Below are 21128 nucleotides of genomic sequence, written 5' to 3' on the forward strand. Positions count from 1 at the left end.
TCTCGTGGTCGTGCGGTAGCGTTCTCGCTTCCCACGCCCGGGTTCCCGGGTTCGATTCCCGGCGGGGTCAGGGATTTTCTCTGCCTCGTGATGGCTGGGTGTTGTGTGATGTCCTTAGGTTAGTTAGGTTTAAGTAGTTCTAAGTTCTAGGGGACTGATGACCATAGATGTTAAGTCCCATAGTGCTCAGAGCCATTTTGAACCACTCTGATACCAACTTGAAATGTGGGCACATGTCTTTCTTTTTACTGATTTGGCAATGATAACGCTGCACTCCAGTTATATAAGAAGCAGCTCTTTCCCGTATTATTAAATCTACGTCATCAGACTCTGTTAGATCAGACTCTCTAGTGGAGGTGGTTTGCCATTGCCTTCCTCCGACCGTAATGGGGATGAATGATGATGATGTTGAAGACGACACAACAACACCCGGTCATCTCGAGGCAGGTGAAAATCCCTGACCCCGCCGGGAATCGAACCCGGGACCCCGTTCGCGGGAAGCGAGAACGCTACCGCGAGACCACGAGCTGCGGGCATCTCTGGATTGTGTCCCATAAATGTTCGATGGGATTCATGTCGAACGATCTGGGTGGCCAAATATTAAGCTCGAATTGTCCAAAACGTTCTTCAAACCAATCGCGAACTATTGTGACCTGGTGACATGATCCATAAAAATTCCATCTTTTTTTGGGAACATGAAGTCCATGAATGACTGCAGATGGTCTCTAAGTAGCCGAATATAACCATTTACTGTCAATGATCGATTCAGTTGGAACAGAGGACCCGGTGCATTCCTTGTAAACAGAGCCCACACCGTTATGGAGCCACCACCAGCTTCTACAGAGCCTTGTTGACAACCTAGGACAGTGACGTCGTGGCGGGAACCCTAAACATCAACTCTTACCAACTGAAATCGGGACTCATCTGACCAGGCCACGGGTTTCCAGTCGTCTAGTGTCCAGCCGATAAGATCACGAGCCCAGGACAAGCGCTGCAGGCGATGTCGTGCTGCTAGGAAGGGCACTCGCGTCGGTCGTCTGCTGCCACAGCCCATTAACGCCAGATTCCTCCACACTGGCCTAATGGACACGATCGTCGTCCGTCCAACATCGATTTCTGCCATTATTTCAAACATTGTTGCTTGTCTGTTTCCACTGACAACTGTACGCAAACTCTGCTGCTCTTGGTCGTTAAGTGAAGACCGCCGACTACAGCTTTGTTCTTAGACAGAGGTTAACACTTGAAATGGGGTATTCTAGGCATACTCTTGACGCTGTGGATCTCGGAATTTTGAATTACCTAAAGATTTACGAAATTTAATTTCTCTTGCGTCTAGCTCCAAATACCATTTGGCGTTCAAAGTCTATTCATTTCCGTCATACGGCCATGATCACGTTGGAAACCTTTTCACATGACCCGCCTGAGTGGAAATGAAAGTTGCGCCAATGCACTGCCCTTTTTTATACCTTATATACGCGTTACTACCGCCGTCTGTATATGTGGACATCCCTGTCCCATGACTTCTGTCACCTCAATGTGTATCATGTGGCAGTTAAATACGAACTGGGGCCATGGCATAGTAATATTAACTCTTTTAACAACACCATATCGATAATATATGTTTGTATGAATCTTCTGTGACTAAGATTCTTGTCTTGTCACTGGCCGCTGTTAATGCTTTTCTTGACCTAAATCTCCAGAGGCCTGAAAAGAAAGAGCAATAAGGCTTTGTTGGCTGGGAGATCCCAAAGAGCTGTTCTGCCACCTCATCGGAAAGAGTTTTCTTCTTCCGCACGTGATGGCTCCTTTTCCCGCGATGTATGAGAGTTGAATCTTTGGTGAATTTGATGAGTTTAGTTGACTGTAATGGGTGTATGAATAGTGTGGTGTTATGTTTGTGCGTTTGATGATGAGAGAAGGGAGATGTTTAAAACCGGTGGTGGTACATTTCCTACCGTTCTCGAACATCAATGGGTCCGCAGAGCTTTTAAACTTCCACCCCTGACTGACACATCACCATCAATATTTTCTCATGCTTTCACTCCGGGAGAGACTTCGGAGATGTTTGGAATTTGAACCACTGTATTGATGCAAAGCCTGTTGATCAGAACTTTACGCTACTACCTATCCTCCCTTTACTATTGGCACATATTTCTTTCACCTCCAGGTTTCGAACTGTCTACTTTCGAGTCGAGTGCCAGGCCAAAGGCGTGCGTTAGTGACCTCAGCTGCGGAGGCTGATGAAACCAGTGTGCGACGCTTGATTGATAGCAATCCCTCGTTGCACATCATCTCCTCTTCAAAGCCTCTCAGATATATCAACCGTACGTTTCACACGGAACAATTCCTTAAATGAATAAATTATATCATAATATAATGAAAAGGATAGATTGATGTCCGCCCCGATAGTTGAGCGGTCAGCGCAGCGGTCTGTCACGCAGAAGGGGCCCGGGTTCGATTCCAGACTGGGTCGGAGATTCTTCTCCGCTCAGCGACTGAATGTTGTGTTGTCCTCATTATCATTTCACCATAATGAGTGGAAGGCAACGGGAAACCATCACTGGAATCAATTCTCTAGACGCTCATGCGGTGGACCTCTCTGACGAGGCTTCCCCCACGACAAGATCTGCCGTAAGGCAGAGCACAAAAGTTATAGATTGCTACTCACCATACAGAGGAGACGCTGAGTTGCAGACAAGAACAACAAAAAGACTGCTATACATTTCAGATTCCGACCATCAGCCGTTCTTCTGAAGTAGAAAACACACACACACATTCACTCGAGCTTTCCTATTTATTGTGCACGTCTGTGACTCAGTGTCGCCTCTATATGGTGAGTAGCAGTTTGTCCTTTTCATACTACTTTTGTTCTTCCATCCTGGACGTTCCATTGTTCAAATTAAGTATATGTTTTTTATAATTTCACCTTTATCATTATATATCTATACAGGATGTAACTGATATAAGTGCAGATATTTCTATTGGTGATTGAGGACTGTTTACTGAATATCACTACGTCAATATTTCCGTTTTTAGCTGACTAATAAATATAAGTGTTACAAGTCGTATGTTTTTAGGGCAGCAAGTACCTCCACATAAGCGTGGCACAAGCCGGCCATTAATTCTTATTTTACCCTGGGCAGCAGGTTGGGTGTTGAAGAGTGGAGGCGTGGACACAAAATGGTTAGTTTATACTGACAGTAAAGTTTGTGACGTCTTTTTGGAAAGACTTTTCGGTACAGCGAATAAACAACCAACGTACTGATAAGTATACATGTTAAGTTACCCGTTACACCCTGTATATTTTATGGATTTCGGCTTACTTCGCTCGGTTATACACAACCATGACTTCATAGCTCTGGCATTCACGATGTTTTATATTATGTCCTATTCTGTAGCCCAGTACCTCTGCTTCATTTACATTGTCCATTTGATTTACCTTGAAAAATGCTAAATGCTACATGCTTCTCGTAGTTTTGCTATGCTAGACGTTATTGTTATTTTTTCCTCGTGCCTTCATCCTTTCAGTCACTTTTTTTTATTTCCTTGGAAATGACTGTATTTACCTTTATATTGCTAACTTATCTGTTTACTGATCAGTAAACGCCCCGTGTTTCTTTAAGAAACTTAAGCAGAAATTTTCAAACTCGTTACGAATCATTTTACGTTTTCTTTTGCTCTGTTACAGGAGACATTAAGCCCATTGAACAGCCAATTTCGCTGGAGGACGCCCCGTGTGAGAAGCCACCACCACGAGAGCTACCGCCTTATAACGGTTATGGATCTTACGAAGATTCCGCTGGAAACTGCCGTACTGTCTTGCCGACTCCACCAAGACGCGACTTCGTCAAGTTCCTGCACAAAGACAGGTCCTAACACGAGTATAATTATCGTAGAAAAACTACTGACTGTTTTGGCATGGCTGTCGTTGCATGTATAGAATGTCCCTTATAAGGGGCAAAACCTGTTTTTCCCTGAAATTTATAACGCCTCGCCATCAGGTATTTTAATACTCCAGTAGGAAATATCAGCTTCCTATGATGAAGGGAACCGTTGCCGATCCGAATTCAGATTTTTGCGTGGAAATGTACATACCTTTCCTGCTGTAAACTGGTGACTAAATTTTGAAATAGTGAGAGAAATGTGTTAATAACCATAAATATCAACATAAAAATACTCATCTTTACTGGTATTAATTAAAAACATAAAATAATTTTGGAGATTTCCGTTTCAGGTAATTTTTACTGCGTGGATAGAGCTTTCTATTCTCTTGCATACAAAGGTGAAAAAATTATTTTTGGACATCCTCAAAGGCGATCAGTCCTTGAAATTTTTGCATTATTTTCACTCCTCTTTTTGTTGTATTATTTACATTTTATTTTGTGTTATTTACACCTTCACAGACGAAAGTTTTCTTTAGCAAAGCAGGAACCTTCAGTCGGTCGGCAAGAGCTGAAACAGATTTTTCTCTTTCTCGACAGGAAGTCATCCAAAGATATTCCTGAAACCAAGAATTAAATATGTAAGCTTGGTTAAGGCAAGATTATGTATTGTAATTATTAATTACAATAACTCTTTCCCACATGAAGTGCTTGATACTTTTTCCTTATGAAATATAGCTCTTCCCAAGATCAAAAATTTCTCACGTTCTAAGTCTGAAACCATTCTCATTTTCGTGTGATTATCTGGAAGTGCTAAAGTAGGAATTTCATCAGACATACCACAAGTGTTGACAGAATTTACTCGCAACTGCTTTATACGGTGCCCTTACTCCCAATTTGCATCAAAGCTAGGGCTTTATATGATGGCGCAATCAGTGAGGAAACATCTTGCAGTTCTCATCTTTCCTTTGCACTGAATAAACTGAAGCTGCAGAAAATATTTTCTTAGATTAAATGGCCCTTGCACTTGTTTTGCTTGATGAATAGTTTATTTTAGTGATGTAGTTTCACCCATATTAAAAGCAGTTTGATAATTAGACTGTATTCATCTTTCACATTACATATCCTCAGTGTCCCCAGCAGAATGTAACGAATTTGTTGATTTCTGTATGCACTAATTGTATTTTCTCAGAATCAGTGAATATTTGGATATAATCCGTATTAGCATTTCTAGTTCCCTTTAAAGTTTCTGAAAAGCAGAAAATCTGGGAAGCTAGTTACTTGATGAATTTCCGGATGGGACGCTATTCAAAACTAGTTCGTCAAGATGATAGTGATACGCAAAGAGTAACAGCACTACTTTCAGTTTTTGTTCTACGATCGCACAATATCCTTAAAACGAGCTGAATTGGAAGCCTTTATGTAGCAGTACGTCATTTGTACCACGCCCTTTAAAGTCCCAATTTTGGAGCACTTTAAAAATGTAGAGAGCTTGCTATATTGCGAGGTAGCAGCTAAAGTAAAAGTTTTCACTCATAAGAACACATTGGCAGAAAACCATGTAAGTGTGCAGTTCTGTGTACGAGTGCGTAAGTTGATCTAGATGCACTTGTTTTTGCCCGCCAACACACCCTCTAGCCAAACAATTTGTTAGCCTCCTGTAGTGAAAGGTTCTCGTTGTACTATCAGTGATAAATGTACACCTTCTATATAAAAACGAGCTCATCTAGATCTACTTATGTAGTCGCTCGCAGAATTACGACCTTAGAAATTTTCCCGCCAGTGTATTTTTTATGGGTGAAAACTTTAACTTTCGTTGCTTAATCTCCAAGTTGTTCTTTGTCTTTATAAGCAGTAAGTTCTTCCTAAGAGCTTATTACGCTCAGGCCAGGTATCGTTATGCCAACCCAATGGATGGTCGCCATATCGCGAATACTATTCTGATTTTTTTTTATTATAGCCTCATTTCTCCCCTCCAGATGAACTGACGCGTTGTTTGTAGAAAATTCTTCAATAGTGAGGCCTAATGCTTTCGTTACAACCTAAAAAATGTAAATATGTATAATCTATTATGCTCATCTGACATCTGTCTAAACCTGAAACTAACTTTGGCGTGACAAAAGTACTCCCGCCTCTCTTCGTAGAAGTTTAGGACGGTGTCGGCGTGGATTCATCCGAAAAATGCTCACTGTCGTTAGTCTTCCGGTACAACTACTAGACATTTTACAACACAGTAGATGCTGGCTGCCGCAGCATGAGCACTACTTTGTCTAACAGGATTGTACCATGAGCGACATATGATGTTTATGTTCACATATGGATGTTACGTGGTACCAGTTTCTATTGTGGAACAGGCATTTCATTCCATGGAGTCCATAACAGTAACTGCTTCTGATGTTACTTTGGAATAAATGATATGCAAGCATAGTCTCAGTGTTCACATATGTAAACTGGCTGATTCTGTCAGTGTGCGTTACACATGACGACCTTTTATTCTGACATAATTTGCAACATTTTCCCACTGGACTGTATAATAAACCATCCTGCTCACACCAGTTATGACGGCGTGTCCCGCCATTTGGCCATTGTAAACTTGTTATGCAGACATATCGCAGGTAGCGATACTGCAGATGGAATGATGGAGACCTTAAATGCCAAGTATACTATGTGATCAAAAATATCCGGACACCCCCAAAAACATACCTTTTCATATCAGGTGCATAGTGCTAGCATCTACCGCCAGGTACTCCATATCAGCGACCTCAGTAGTCATTAGACGTCGTGAGAGAGCAGAAAGGGGCGATCCGCGGAACTCAAGACTTCGAACGTGGTCAGGTGATTGGGTGTCACTTGTGTCATACGTCTGTACGCGAGATTTCCACACTGCTAAACATCCCTAGGTCCACTGTTTCCGATGTGATAGTGAAGTGGAAATGTGAAGGGACATGTACAGCACAAAAGCGTACAGACCGATCTCGTCTGTTGACTTACAGAGACTGCCGACAGTTGAAGATGGTCGTAATGTGTAATAGGCAGACATGTATCCAGACCATCACACAGGAATTCCAAACTGCATCAGGATCCACTGCAAGTACTAAGACAGTTAGGCGGGAGGTGAGAAAACTTGGATTTCATGGTTGAGCGGCTGCTCATAAGCCGCACATCACGTCGGTAAATGCCAAACGACGCCTCGCTTGGTGTAATGAGCGTAAACATTGGACGATTGAACAATGGAAAAACATTGTGTGGAGTGACGAATCATGGTACACAGTGTGGCGATCCGATGACACGGTGTGGATATGGCGAATGCCCGGTGAACGTCATCTGACAGCATGTGCAGTGACAACTGTAAAATTCGGAGGCGGTGGTATTATGGTGAGATCGTGTTTTTCATGGAGGGGACTTGCACCCCTTGTTAGTTTGCGTGGCACTATCACAGCACAGGCCTACATTGATGTTTTAAGCACCTTCTTGCTTCCCACTGTTGAAGAGCAATTCGGGAATGGCGACTGCATCTTTCAACACGATCGAGCACCTGTTCATAATACACGGCATGTGGCGGAGTGGTTATACAACAATAACATCCCTGTAATGGACTGGCCTCCACAGAGTCCTGACCTGAATCCTATAGAACACCTTTGGGATGTTTTGGAACGCGACTTCGTGCCAGGCCTCACCGACCGACGTCGATACATCTCCTCAGTGCAGCACTGTGTGAAGAATGGGCTGCCATTCCCAAACATAAGCCTCCGAGGGTGGAAGTTGTCATCAAGGCTAAGGGTGGGCCAACACAACATTGAATTAACCGATGGAGGGCGCAACGAACTTGTAAGTCATTTTCATCCAGGTGTCCGAATACTTTTGATCACATAGTGTATCTATGGTTTATAAACAGATCGATACACACACAAAACACATGTGCACGTAAGTCTAAAGCTGACTGAGTCAGAGCGCGCGTCAGCAGCTGAAGGTATTAATATATAATTCTAATTTCAAGTCAGAGATTGTTGCTACTCTGTAGCTGCAGTGCTGTCCAAACAATTTCCTCGTTGGAGCACTCGCTGCCATGTCGTCACAGAGCCCCACTCACTCCCCCCCCCCCCCCCCTCACCTCTCTGTGGAGTGCAGAGTATAAGGGAGGGAGGGATAGGGGAGGATGCTGTGGCTCAACTTCGCACAGGTGTGCGAGACCACCCATGCTGTGGCTGGCTGCATACACAGATGCGTGTATGAACTGTTTTTCGCTTCAATAAATGCAATAAACAGGTGGAACAGGCGTGGTCGGTAGCAGCCAAAAGAGGTGGTACTGCACCAGATGAAGTGGTAGCTGATGAGGTCGTCCAAAACGAGAATGACGATTGTGGTTGGAAAGTCGTGGTGGCTGAGGTGAGGATGCGATAGGGGCGATGCAGTGGATGTGGTTTGCTCTTATGACGGAATTGGGGCTGGGGATGACTTTTAGCTACAATGACTGTGAGAAACGCGTCTACAGAAAATGTGAAAGTGACGGAATCCAGATTGACCTCTGAGGAAAGGCAGTGCTGTTGGGATTGTGCAATCGTGGACACGTTGCACATCTTGTACTTCCACGACCTGTAGGTCGTCAGGTAGTTTGTCTGAAATCTCGTCAGGTCGGAACTGATGTAAGTTCACTAGCTCTGTAATTACATTGTCGTTTAGGTTAACTGTAGAATATTTTCTATGTGATACTACAAGGTGGGTTGGTGATGTCCTATGTTGTGTGAATGCTCACTCACTGACGATGACAGGAGCAGAGAGATGCTGCTGCTTCTGAGTAAGCTATTCCAGCCGGCCATGGTGGTCTAGCGGTTCTAGGCGCTCAGTTCGGAACCGCGCGACTGCTACGGTCGCAGGTTCGAATCCTGCCTCGGGCATGGATGTGTGTGATGTCCTTAGGTTAGTTAGGTTTAACTAGTTCTAAGTTCTAGGGGACTAATGACCTCAGAAGTTGAGTCCCATAGTGCTCAGAGCCATTTTTAAGCTATTCCAGACATGTCCCAGTGGTAGCAAGTTCGTCTACTGATATGCACGTTTTGTCACATATAGCAACGTTTTACCCGTGTAGGCGAAGCGTTTCGTTTGGTATGTCGAAATATTGCTGGGTAGTACGCTGTAATTCCAGTGCCAATGACAGGCAGTGTTGAAGTATCTGTCAATAGTGTTTGTATGTGTCAATTGACCTGATAGTTTATGAGCTGAGATCTGTAGTCGTTGGTTGTGTGCCAGCTGGTGCAACGCTGATATCCAGTGACAGGATACCGCTGTTGTGATTCAAAACAGTTGCAAAATACAAATCCAGGGAGATGTGAAAGTGCTTTAGAAACAGTTCAAATGGCTTTGAGCAGTGTGGGACTTAACTTCTGAGGTCATCAGTCCCCTTGAACTTAGAACTACTTAAACCTAACTAACCTAAGGACATCACACACATCCATGCCCGAGGCAGGATTCAAACCTGCGACCGTAGCGGTCGCGCGGTTCCAGACCGTAGCGCCTAGAACCGCACGGCCACCCCGGCAGGCGAAAGTGCTTTAGAAAGTAACCCTACAATACTGGTTCATTGGCACTGGAAGTGAAAACTTCCCAAGTGAACTTGTGTTCTAAACCAAAGTCCAAGTTGGACAAGTTCCATACACTATGATTTGTGAATCATTTGCCACACAAAGTTGAAAGGCAGATTAAGCTTTTTCTGTTAGTGGTAGATCAACATGGAATAATATGCACCTCAGACTCCGTGTCACTGAGCAACTATTGACTGAAGGTGCGATCCAGGATGTAGAGTGCTGTATGAAGATGCTGTGCCTTTAGATTGACAAACATATCAAGGTAGTAAGCAACTTGAATTGGTGGGACCATCGTTCTTCCGATTTGGGTATTAACAGAATGTCTTATAAGATTTATTTGCTGGTTTCAAGCACGTTTTGGCGCGAAACCAGCAATGGTATGGTCACATCGTTTTCAGTTGGCCATCTGTTTCTTTTGGCCAGGTGAAACTCGTCGCCTGAGTGAGTGGGAGTGATGTCACCTTCAGAATTTTCTGCAAGCTCTCGGTACCGTTCACCTATTTGGTGACGTAAGTCATTCCCTGTCCTCCAGCTAAAGCGTGGCTGATCACTGTTGTCTGATGAATTAATCCACTGTAGATGATGCATTGCTGCATGAAATCTGTCTGCTAAATCTAATCGTTTCCAACGTTTCATACTCAAGCGAGATCATTGCTAATACTGGAAGTCAATAGATATCTTTACAATCCATAGCGTCCACGAAGTGTGATCTGGCATGAGTGCAGTATTGATCAAATGTTGGAGACATCTCCAGAGTTGAGAACGCGTTTTTTCGCCTAAATTTTCGACGTAGATAACTTGACGCACTTGCTGTTCCTGTGTTGGGGTGACATGTCGAATGAGTGCATTCTTCAGTGCATCGTATTTGCTGATAGCTGGGGGTGATAATATAATAACGCTAATTAGGCAGACCTACGTTTCTAACATTTGTAGACTCAGAGAAAGCTTTTGACAATGTTGACTGGAATACTCTCTCTCAAATCCTGAAGGTGGCAGGGGTAAAATACAGGGAGCTAAAGGCTATTTACAGTTTGTACAGAAACCAGATGGCAGTTATAAGAGTCGAGGGACATGAAAGGGAAGCAGGGGTTGGGAAGGGAGTGAGACAGGTTTGTATCCTCTCCCCAATGTTATTTAATCTGTATATTGAGCAAGCAGTGAAGGAAACAAAAGAAAAATTCGGAGTAGGTATTAAAATCTATGGAGAAGAAATAAAACCTTTGTGGTTCGCCGATGACATTGTAATTCTGTCAGAGACAGCAAAGGACTTGGAAGATCAGATGAACAGAATGGACAGTGTCTTGAAAGGAGGGTATGAGATGAACATCAACAAAAGCAAAACAAGGATAATGGAATGTAGTCGCATTAAGTTGGGTGATGCTGAGGGAATTAGATTAGGAAATGTGACACTTAAAGTAGTAAAGGAGTTTTGCTATTTGGGAACCAAAATAACTGATGATGGTCGAAGTAGAGAGGATATAAAATGTAGACTGGCAATGGCAAGGAAAGCATTTCTGAAGAAGAGAAATTTGTTAACATCAAGTATAGATTTAAGTGTCAGGAAGTCGTTTCTGAAAGTATTTGTATGGAGTGTAGGCATGTATGGAAGTGAAACATGAACGATAAATAGTTTGGACAAGAAGAGAATAGAAGCTTTCGGAATGTGGTGCTACAAAAGAATGCTGAAGAGAGGGATTGGTAGATCACATAACTAATGAGGAAGTACAGAATAGAATAGAGGAGAAGAGGAATTTGTGGCAAAACTTGACTAGAAGAAGGGATCGATTGGTAGGACATATTCTGAGGCATCAAGGGATCACAAATTTAGCATTGGAGGGAAGCGTGGAGGGTAAAAATCGTAGAGGGAGACCAAGAGATGAATACACTAAGCAGATTCAGAAGGCTGTAGGCTGCAGTACGTACTGGGAGATGAAGAAGCTTGCACAGGATAGAGTAGCATGGAGAGCTGCATCAAACCAGTCTCAGGACTGAAGACCACAACAACAACAACAATTAGATCTGCATGCTCCCTGAGATGGCACAGTAAGTTGACAAACTTTGAACTATCACCAGAAATGCCATGATCGTGGAAAATGCACTCCATGACAGTGAATCACATCTTTGGCTGTTGAGAGCGGAACGTTGGTAGAGATGAATTAAGCTGCAAAGAGCTACTGTGAAAATGCTGACGTCTAGGTAGCACTGTATTTGGACGGAGAGCAACGACAGACGAGCTGTAGTGGGCAGGCAGCCGTGCGGATGCACAATTCGGGATGTCTGTGCATGGCCTGACCAGATGGGATTCGTATCATGATGCAGACATGTTTGGCAACATCGTACGCGACATGTGAGGCACAGCGTGATCGAACAATGTTGGTCCCTATCTGTACGTGGTAGTTTGTTGAAAGGGTGGAAGTGTGACATTCGTTTCCAAAGTTACACAGAAGACAGGCAACCGGTACAACTGATACACATTGTTCAGATATAAAAACGTCATTGTTATACCACCGGTACTGCACGAGAGAATGCCACTTTGACGTTTAACTGACGGCACGAGTTTTCGCTGTTGTTGCAAAGCACTGAACTCAACACCGAATAAGTCACTGTTTGCAGTTGCTAGTCTTCAGCTGTAAAGCCGTGTGATGACTCCATTGTTGTTACGAACAAGATGAGTCGAAGAACATAAAATAGCTCGTAGGTGACAGAGCCGTTCGATGAGAGGTCAGGAAGGTAGTGTAGACTTAAGTGGCGATATTCTCGAGGAAATGATGGAGTCCGCAAATACCAAATATCTACACTTTATAAGCAGGTGGAGTTAAGTGCAAAACACACACACAAACGACAGAAGCCTAGAGCTGACTGAGTCAAAGATCTTTGCTAGAGCAGAGTTGCAGTGCTGCCAACTCTCCAACACGAAATGATGTGGCCTGTTTGTGTGGCTAGTGTCTCGCGTCAGGTAGACCGGTCGCCTGGTGCAAGTCTATTTAATTGAACCCACTTTGGCTACTTGCCTGTCGATCCAAAACAAAATAAGCTAAATCTGTCTACTCGAAAAAGCTAGAAAAAAACTGAAATAAAAGAAGATGTATTATAGGGCAGTTTTTATTTTTTCGATAATTGTATTAGGTAACAGTATCAAAATAATGAAGTCAGTGGCTATTCTTAAGCGCCAAAAATACATTAAAAACCACATATAAACTAGCCACATCGCTCCTCAGGAGTAAATAGAAACAAGAATTAGTTTCTATTTATTTTCATAATCTGGAATCTTTTGGATGTTACAGTACTACAAACCATTAACCATGAGAGTATAACATTATTTGAATCACATATCCTGGATAATACAGAAACAATAGACATGCATTTTTAGGAGTCAAAACGCTCGATATGCAACACTATACGTGTTAATTTAAACATTAATGTGTACTCATGAAACACATATTTAGTATAGCCTATTGCTGTGTACTTGACTGCATCTCTTGGGGCATTTGAAGTAAAATACTAGTCAAAATAATAACATAGGTAATTAGGAGATTCAGAATACTATAAGCGCATATTGGAATGATTTCTGTCAAATATACGTTAGCTTTGGTAACGCACAAATGAATCACACCAGATACACATATGGTGACGATGGAACAGACATAGCGACAGGCAGTGAAGTGCTCCTGTAGAATCTTCTAAGTATTGTCATTTAGATTATTAGCCTCTGCCGCAAGAAGATAGCAGTTGTTCTCAACAACGACAAACAGTTCGATCGCAGTAGAAGTGACGACAGAAACAGCGCTTCATTTCCAATTCTTCTAGCTGTATGACATTTATACAGTTATGTGCTGCCATATGTTATACTGTATTCCTTTTTATCCTCTCTCATGTTCTATGATAATTACGTCTTCTACAGGCAGGGACTTGATAGCTTCGTGCTGAGATTCAAAGCCGAAATGATCAGCAAAATACCAGAAAACCGAGGACGAATATTCATCATCAGTTATTTTTTATCTGATGACACAATGTCGGTATTTGAAGCCCAACAGACTGGTGAGTGACAAAACAAAGCCTCATGCTACAGACGCTATGTTACTGTACAATACATTTACAACATAACATTTGAGTAATGTTTAATTTTAAGTCATTGTTTAATTTTTGGCAGGTTTTAAGGGAGGTATGTTTTATGCACGTGACAAGATGTACAAACCTGGGCAAGATTTTTTTACAAATAAAGAACCAGACGCCTACACTACCCAGGATTTGTTCGTTGGGAACGTTCTCAATATCCACGAATTTCTTTTCCGACTAGTCGCCGCCGACGAATATGCTCTGCGATATATGGAGATTAATTCTAACGAGGTTAGTGATTGCTGATAATTATGTAGCTTTCGTTCGTTTTATTTCTGTCTTTGATCTCAACAGATATGGAGCTAAAAAATAAATCTGACATTTATAGAACGTGGAACGTGGAACTCGGTTTGTCCACAGCTAAACTGTATATTATAGGTTATTGTGCTTGTACAGCTCTCAGTCAAGTCCATAACATAAACTTACCATGAGGGTAAGACTGTTATTCCAATTAATCACCGTTCTACTGAGTAATCGTCACTGTTAAATCTGTAATTGCTACAACCGAGTCTGAGTTACATTCGTTTTCTTGTTTACCATTAGCTGTAGTTGATGTGTAGTCGAGACCATCCTCTGCCTGAGATATGCCCAAGAAAACGCCTTTAATTAATGAGCAAGCGTCACACCTAATTCGAGGTAAAAACTGACTCAACCAGGAGTTTGCCGTAATCAGAACAACTTGCGCGCTAATGGCAGTCATTCAATCAACTGTACTAACTGAGAAAATCAAAGTTGAATCATAAATTTATTATGTTCGTAACAGTTACTTGTCATTGTGTGTACGAAGTAGTATTTTTTATTTTCCTAAAAAGGTATGCATTTTATACTCAGTCTATAGTTCAGCGGAAGATTAGAAATCCGTGTTATGGTACCATGAACTTATTCACTTTGAACGATGGCGGTGGATATTGTGTGTTATTTTACTTGATGTGGCGGGAACACACATCATGAAGCAAGTAACTGGAATTAAAAAATACGTGACTGGTATTTTTTATGTCAGTGGCTGAAACAGCTTCACTCTGCAGCGCCGTCACGCCCAATACCAGGCATGCATAATAGCTAACAGTCATTCAGTTACTACTGTTTGCTGATGAACCCATTTTCACATTGACAGCATATCGATGACACAACGAAAGTAACATACAGTATAGAGGCACTTTTTTCAGCATCGCTTGTCTGTAAATGTGTGGTTTTCTGATATCGACAGTCGAATACGAAGGTGTTATGTCTTGCCGAGTCGTCTATCACAGTCCATGTGCGGATTAATTCAGCAAACCGAGTTGAACCATTGCAAAAGTTCCCTTGGACTCATGGCTGGGCATGAACTTTCAGCGTCTAGGTCAGCTAATAAATCACCTATGGATCGCCCTATTCATTTGCCACAAGAGCCGACATTATGTTACGTTATTCACTGGCTGGTGGATGAAAATGGTGTGTTCTTTCGGACATGTCCGAAAGAACAGACACTACATATATTAACTTATTATTCTTACTTCTAGGCACAATCACAGAACAAGTTTTTATTCGTGTCTCATTTCGACCCTACATGGACTATTTTTAGAAACTTCAGTGGAAAAAGGCAGAAACATTTTCTTTAAAAACTTCAATATTATGGTTCAAATGGTGTAAATGGCTCTGAGCACTATGGGACTTAACTGCTGTGGTCATCAGTCCCCTAGAACTTAGAACTACTTAAACCTAACTAACCTAAGGACATCACACACATCCATGCCCGAGGCAGGATTCGAACCTGCGACCGTAGCGGTCACGCGGTTCCAGACTGTAGCGCCTAGAACCGCACGGCCACTCCGGCCGGCTTCAATATTATGTCAGCTCAACTTACAAATGACGTAAAGTAAAGTTCAGAATCTGTCCAGCGCATGCCGATAGGTGTTAACTGGTATACGGCAAACAAACTGTTCATGAAATGATTTGTCATGCTAAACCAGTGAATAAAAACTGGGAATTATTTAGGTATACCAAGCGCTACCTTACTTTCTTCACTCCTTGTGCTAGGTGGACGTGTCTTCTCTATGTCAGTGCTAAATTTGGCTTTACGATACCATCCTCATAATGATACGACAGAATCTCATCAGGAGAATTGCACTTAATAATGCATAGAGAGCCGACAATAACACTAAACTTTGTATCGGATGCTTTAAAAACTAAGGTAAATTGTTGCTGATTACTTTTCATAAATTTCTTTTACGCCTAAATTCCCGTATATGTTGCTGTACATCCATTCGAAACTGACTCTAAGTATATATAAATTTTTAAAAACGAAACTTTTCGCTCTTCGATTTCCTGAAATATTCATCATTCCGCCTTCAACATTGTAAGTTAGCTGCCTGAGCTTTTGGCTTTTTTTGCGTTTCGCTGATCGGTATAAACATATATGACATGGAGGTAATAAGCTTGGAAAACACAGACGTGACTTGTATTATGCCACATAGAAAACGTATTCTGCTACTCCAGTATAGTTGGATGTTGGTTGAACAACTATTCAGTAACGTCGTTTCTCACTGTTGCGCTGTTGATGTTAACAGGGGCATATTTACGTATTAGTTCGCGGTTAGCACGTTTCACATTATTTATTACATTCCTAAATGGCTAAAACTGATCATAAATGCTAGAAACAGGTAGAGTGATATGCTACGGCGCCCATACGATAATCTGTAGGAGGGTGGAGGCGGAAGAGGGGGTAGCTCGACTTGGAGGTATCGAGTATTTTTAATATTTTGCAAGACGTTCACTGAGAGCAAAGTGGGAGGTGGGGGGGGGGGGAGGGGGAGACCCCCAGATGCCTCGGGTATGCTCGCCCTTGGCGATATGGAACAGAAGTGAATAATTATAGTTCGTGCTGCAATCTGCTGGTGATTGCTAAGATTAACTCCTCAGTGCCTGCTTTGACGTCATAGCATGGCTGTTGATTGTAAGAGTTTGTTGTGTAACAATGAGAACTGGAAATCCATATCGCAGGGATTCAAAATTTGTGCAGATAAGAAACTTTTATTTGATATTCATCAGTCTGTTATAGTGGCGTGACACTTCGCCTCGATTTTCTTGCCTAGCGCGCCAGCAGCGCCCCAAGCGGCCAGTAAGTTAAACTGTTGAGGTCGGTGCGATCGTCAACACTAGAACCACCGGAACTAGTACTATACTTAGAACCGCCGATGTGGTCAAAGTGACCACTTTCTTTGTAAGTACATGCTGTTCTGTTTAATGTAAATATTAATGACCTTGATAACAATGTATCACTTGAATTACGTTTAATAACTGTTCCATTGTGTTTTACAACAACAATGGGAACATAATATTACTATTATTTAAAAACATAGTTCACAATATTTATCTGCAACCATACTAATTGTATTGCAGTAGTTTTAAAATTAATAGAAATTAATCTTACTGGAGAAACTAAGTACCCATGAATATGTTAAGAGAAAGACCAATCATAAAATATGACCATGTATAGTACCTAATCCTACTTACAAGCATTACAAACTACTGTCTTTATTACTTTATATGTACACGGCCCACAAACATATCTCTTGCATTTACTGCACACTTCATTTGTCTTGTTTCTGCATTTCCTCGTTTGGCATATTTTTCTTACTTTCGCAGGAATTTCCGCTTCTTCTCTTTCTTCATCACCATCGTCCTTTTCTTCCTTTTCTTTTCCATCCCTTGGTATCCTTTCCTGATTTCTGGTTTCCATATAGGCTCTACGTAATTCTTCTGCTAGATTTAAGATGAAATTCCTCCTACTTATTTTGATCCCTGTCACTAGCTTGAAAATGATCCATGCGTTGATGGCTGCTAAATCATGGATATTGTGAAATACGTGTACAGGCCATCGACGAGTACCAGAGCGGACAGAATATTTCCTCGTCATCTGGTCCAAGACATCTACAGCAAATTTTGTGCTATTGAAGAAGCTCACTGTTTCGGGAAGGTGTTTCGAATTATTTTGTATTTCAACATCTGTGTGCATGGTGCTCTACAGAAGAACATTTTTGTTCTTTTTCCCTTGGTAAACGCCGGCCGGTGTGGCCGAGCGGTTCTAGGCGCTTCAGTCTGGAACCGCGTGACCGCTACGGTCGCAGGTTCGAATCCTGCCTCGGGTGTGGATGTGTGTGATGTTCTTAGGTTAGTTAGGTTTAAGTCGTTCTAAGTTCTAGGGGACTGATGACCTCAGCAGTTAAGTCCCTAGTGCTCAGAGCCATTTGAACCATTTTTTTGAAGCCCTTGGTAAACAGTCAGAGTAGCACCTTCCCTTTTCAAGAGAACAGACATATAAAGAGGAGTTTTAATTTTTTTTATAGTGTTCGGAATTTCTTTTCTTGCACGGTTGATAGTGCTGACAAGACTAGTTTTCTCTTTTTCCAGTATCTCCCCAAGTGTGACCATAGTGAAAAAATTATTAGTAGTCACATTTCGCCCCTTATTGCGATATGGAGCTACCAACTTCATTACTACTTGTTCTGGAAGTTTCCCATTAGGTGCCCTCTGTTCGTTCTTTCCTACATAATGGAACCCATTACAAATATATTTTGTTTCTACATCCGCTAGAAGCCAGGATTTGATTCCGAATTTATCAGGTTTATTCGGAATATATTGGAAATACGGACGCCTGGTTCTGCTGGGGAAAAGTTGTTCGTTCACAGTATAATTTGATCCTGGTATGTAATTCAGCTGACAGTTTCCTATAAAATGGTTCCAAGTACTTGATATAAGTGCAAATTTGTCACTTTTCAAACTTTCCGACCGTGTATTTTTTTCATCAAAACGCAGATATTTCAAAATTTCTCGGAAACTGCTTCTGCTCATTGTGTCAGAGAAAAATGGGGCTCCCCACTATTTCGACCACAACTCATCTACTTCAATATATCTGGCACCTAGTGCACCACGAACATATAATAAAGCAACAAATGCATCTAATTCTTCTGATTGCAAACTCCAGGAATCATTTCCAAGAAGCCGTTGTGCCTCTGCTTCTGTGCATTTCTTTATGTGTTTCCACATTGATTGATCAACTAAAAGGCGCCAGGCCCTCCGAAACATTATCATTTGAGACGTGCCGCTTTGCGTGTGGAGTAGGTCCCCGTGTTTCTTTCAACATAATCTGTTGACCTATCCTACCTGGAGTAGTAACACCGAAGTCTGCTACAGTCCACTCCGTGATCCCGTCCTTCCCCAGGAGTTCTGAGCCAGGTTCTGGAAGTGAACCCTCACTTCGTTCTCCTCTTCTACGTCGATTCTGTATTAGTCCACTTACAGGAGGTGCAGTTCCTTTTTTTACCCAGGGTAGGTCCTTCTCTAGCATTGTTTATATTACTGCTTGGTCCTGGTTGAGCAACTGCGTGAGGAAAGAGACAATTAGAAAGCTTCGACTCATTATAAAGATAACATACCACAAAATAAAATAGCAGTAACAGAAGTAGCAGTAAAAGTGTCAGCTCTATTATAATAGTGATCATTATTCATATAGTTACAATAATAATAATAACAATAATAATATAAGTGAATGTAAATTATCTTCATCTCAGTCTCGGAGCTGTCACTCTCCACATTAGCTACAGGCTGGTAATCTTCATCTGTAGAATCTTCCACAAGGTCCTCAACTTCAGGATCATTTTCAGCATCTGATTCATACAAAAGTGTGACAATTTCTTCTTCTGAAAGTGGTCGTGGCCGTGGTTTGTATCGCTGTGACATCTGAGCCACGTCTACTGCTCTGAGACCAGTACTCAAATAATCATTTTTGTTTATGCAAAACCCAATAGCAAACAATAAATTACATATTGCATTGTTGAGCTTTTAAATTCAAACAATGCGAATAAACTCCAGTAAGGCCGGTATTACACTATCAAATTTCTTTGTCCAATATCTTTGTCCAATATCTTTGTCAAAGATATTTGATAGTGTAATAGGGATCTTTGACAAATGTCGTCCAATATTTGATCAAATCTATGCCGAGGCCGTATATTTGATCAAAGAAATCGCTTGTCTTCTGTTCACTGCAATGCGATATGTTACCACGCGGAGCGCTAGCATCGCTGCAGCGTTCTGTCGTCTGTAGTGTTTTTATAACCATTGCCGGAAAATACAATTGGTGTGTGCCGACAACTACAGAATTAATAGAGATGTCTGAAGCTGATGAGGCGCTTTACAACGTGAGGCACCCTGAATACAAAAATAGATAAAGAAGATTGGAGACCTAACCTGACCTAACCTAACCTAACATAACATAACCCTCTCCTGTAGCAAGGAATCGGAGTGTTATAGTGAGCCTGTCTTCTGAAGATGTAGCAGTTCTTAAGTGAAAATTGTGCTTTGTGATATGAGGATACACTTCATTGAGCACATACAGAAATGTATGCTCATCCATTCTTAAGTAATTGATGTACGACTTGACGTCTTCCACTGTAAGCTCACGTAACAAGTTTTGTTGAATGCTTTTATCGTATCGTCGTAAAACCCACGGCTTCACCCAGATTAGATTAGTTTTTCGTTCCATAGATCCGTGCTGAGGAGATCCTCGTGGATGTGGAACATGTCGATTTTTTTTAAGCTGAAATAAAAATACTAATAGTATGAATAAATACAATACATCATTTGTTTCTATTAAAAATTTCGCCAATGGAGTAGAAGGAGTTGGCCAGTAGTAAGTCTTTCAGGCTCCTTTTAAACTGATCTTTATTTCTAACTAAATTTTTTATGTTTCGTGGCAAATTATTGAAGATGAGTGTTCCTGAGTAGTGGACCCCTTTTTGAACTAAAGTAAGTGCTTTTAAATCCTTGTGCAGATCATATTTGTTCCTGGTATTGTATGTATGAACTGAGTTGTTTGTTGGAAAAAGAGATATATTATTTACGACAAATTTTATTAAGAAGTAAATATACTGAGAGGCAGTAGTTAGTATACCCAGTTCTTTGAAGAGGTTTCTGCAGGAGGTCCGTGAATTTACTCCACAAATAATACGTATTACACGCTTTTGGACCTTGAAAACTTTTGTTTGACTTCAAGATTTACCCCAAAATATTATCCCATATGACATTATGGAATGAAAGTATGCAAGCTTTTTCATTTTTATGTTGCCTATGTCTGCTAACACTCGAATTGCAAATACAGATTTGTTAAGGCGTTTCTGCAGTTCTGTGGTGTGCTCCTCCCAACTGAATTTATTATCAAGTTGTAATCGCAGGACTTTTAAGACTGTCAACCTCGTATGTATGGTTCCATTTTTTCCCCCCACTTCTTTTGCGCATGTGCACACAATGCAATTGGAGTACGTAGAACTGCTGCGGTTAATAAGTTGTTGTCAGCCATCTTGAACTTTGACGAAAAATTTGATGACAGTGTAATACCCCTTGTAGCGCTACGTCAAAGATCTTTGTCAAATATATTGGACGGAATATTGGATCACATCTTTGATCAAATCTTTGACAAAGAAATTTGATAGTGTAATACCGGCCTAACCAACATATTTAGTACATTGTTCACGAGAGCTAAGAATAAATCCGGGGAGTGACGCACAACAATCTT

General features: G+C 41.6%; 1 protein-coding gene across 1 annotated transcript in view; it reads left to right on the plus strand.

Moving 5' to 3' along the window:
* Nucleotides 1-21128, plus strand: part of LOC126234302 (EF-hand domain-containing family member C2-like) — a 240230-nt gene that overhangs the window by 144529 nt on the left and 74573 nt on the right. Inside the window, exons 7-9 of the mRNA XM_049942988.1 lie at nt 3689-3869; nt 13365-13501; nt 13614-13810. Of these exons, the coding sequence (XP_049798945.1) occupies nt 3689-3869; nt 13365-13501; nt 13614-13810 (515 nt within the window). The remainder of the gene's footprint in view (nt 1-3688; nt 3870-13364; nt 13502-13613; nt 13811-21128) is intronic.

This window comes from Schistocerca nitens, chromosome 2 (assembly GCF_023898315.1).
Source record: "Schistocerca nitens isolate TAMUIC-IGC-003100 chromosome 2, iqSchNite1.1, whole genome shotgun sequence".
Classification (NCBI taxonomy): Eukaryota; Metazoa; Arthropoda; class Insecta; order Orthoptera; family Acrididae; genus Schistocerca; species Schistocerca nitens.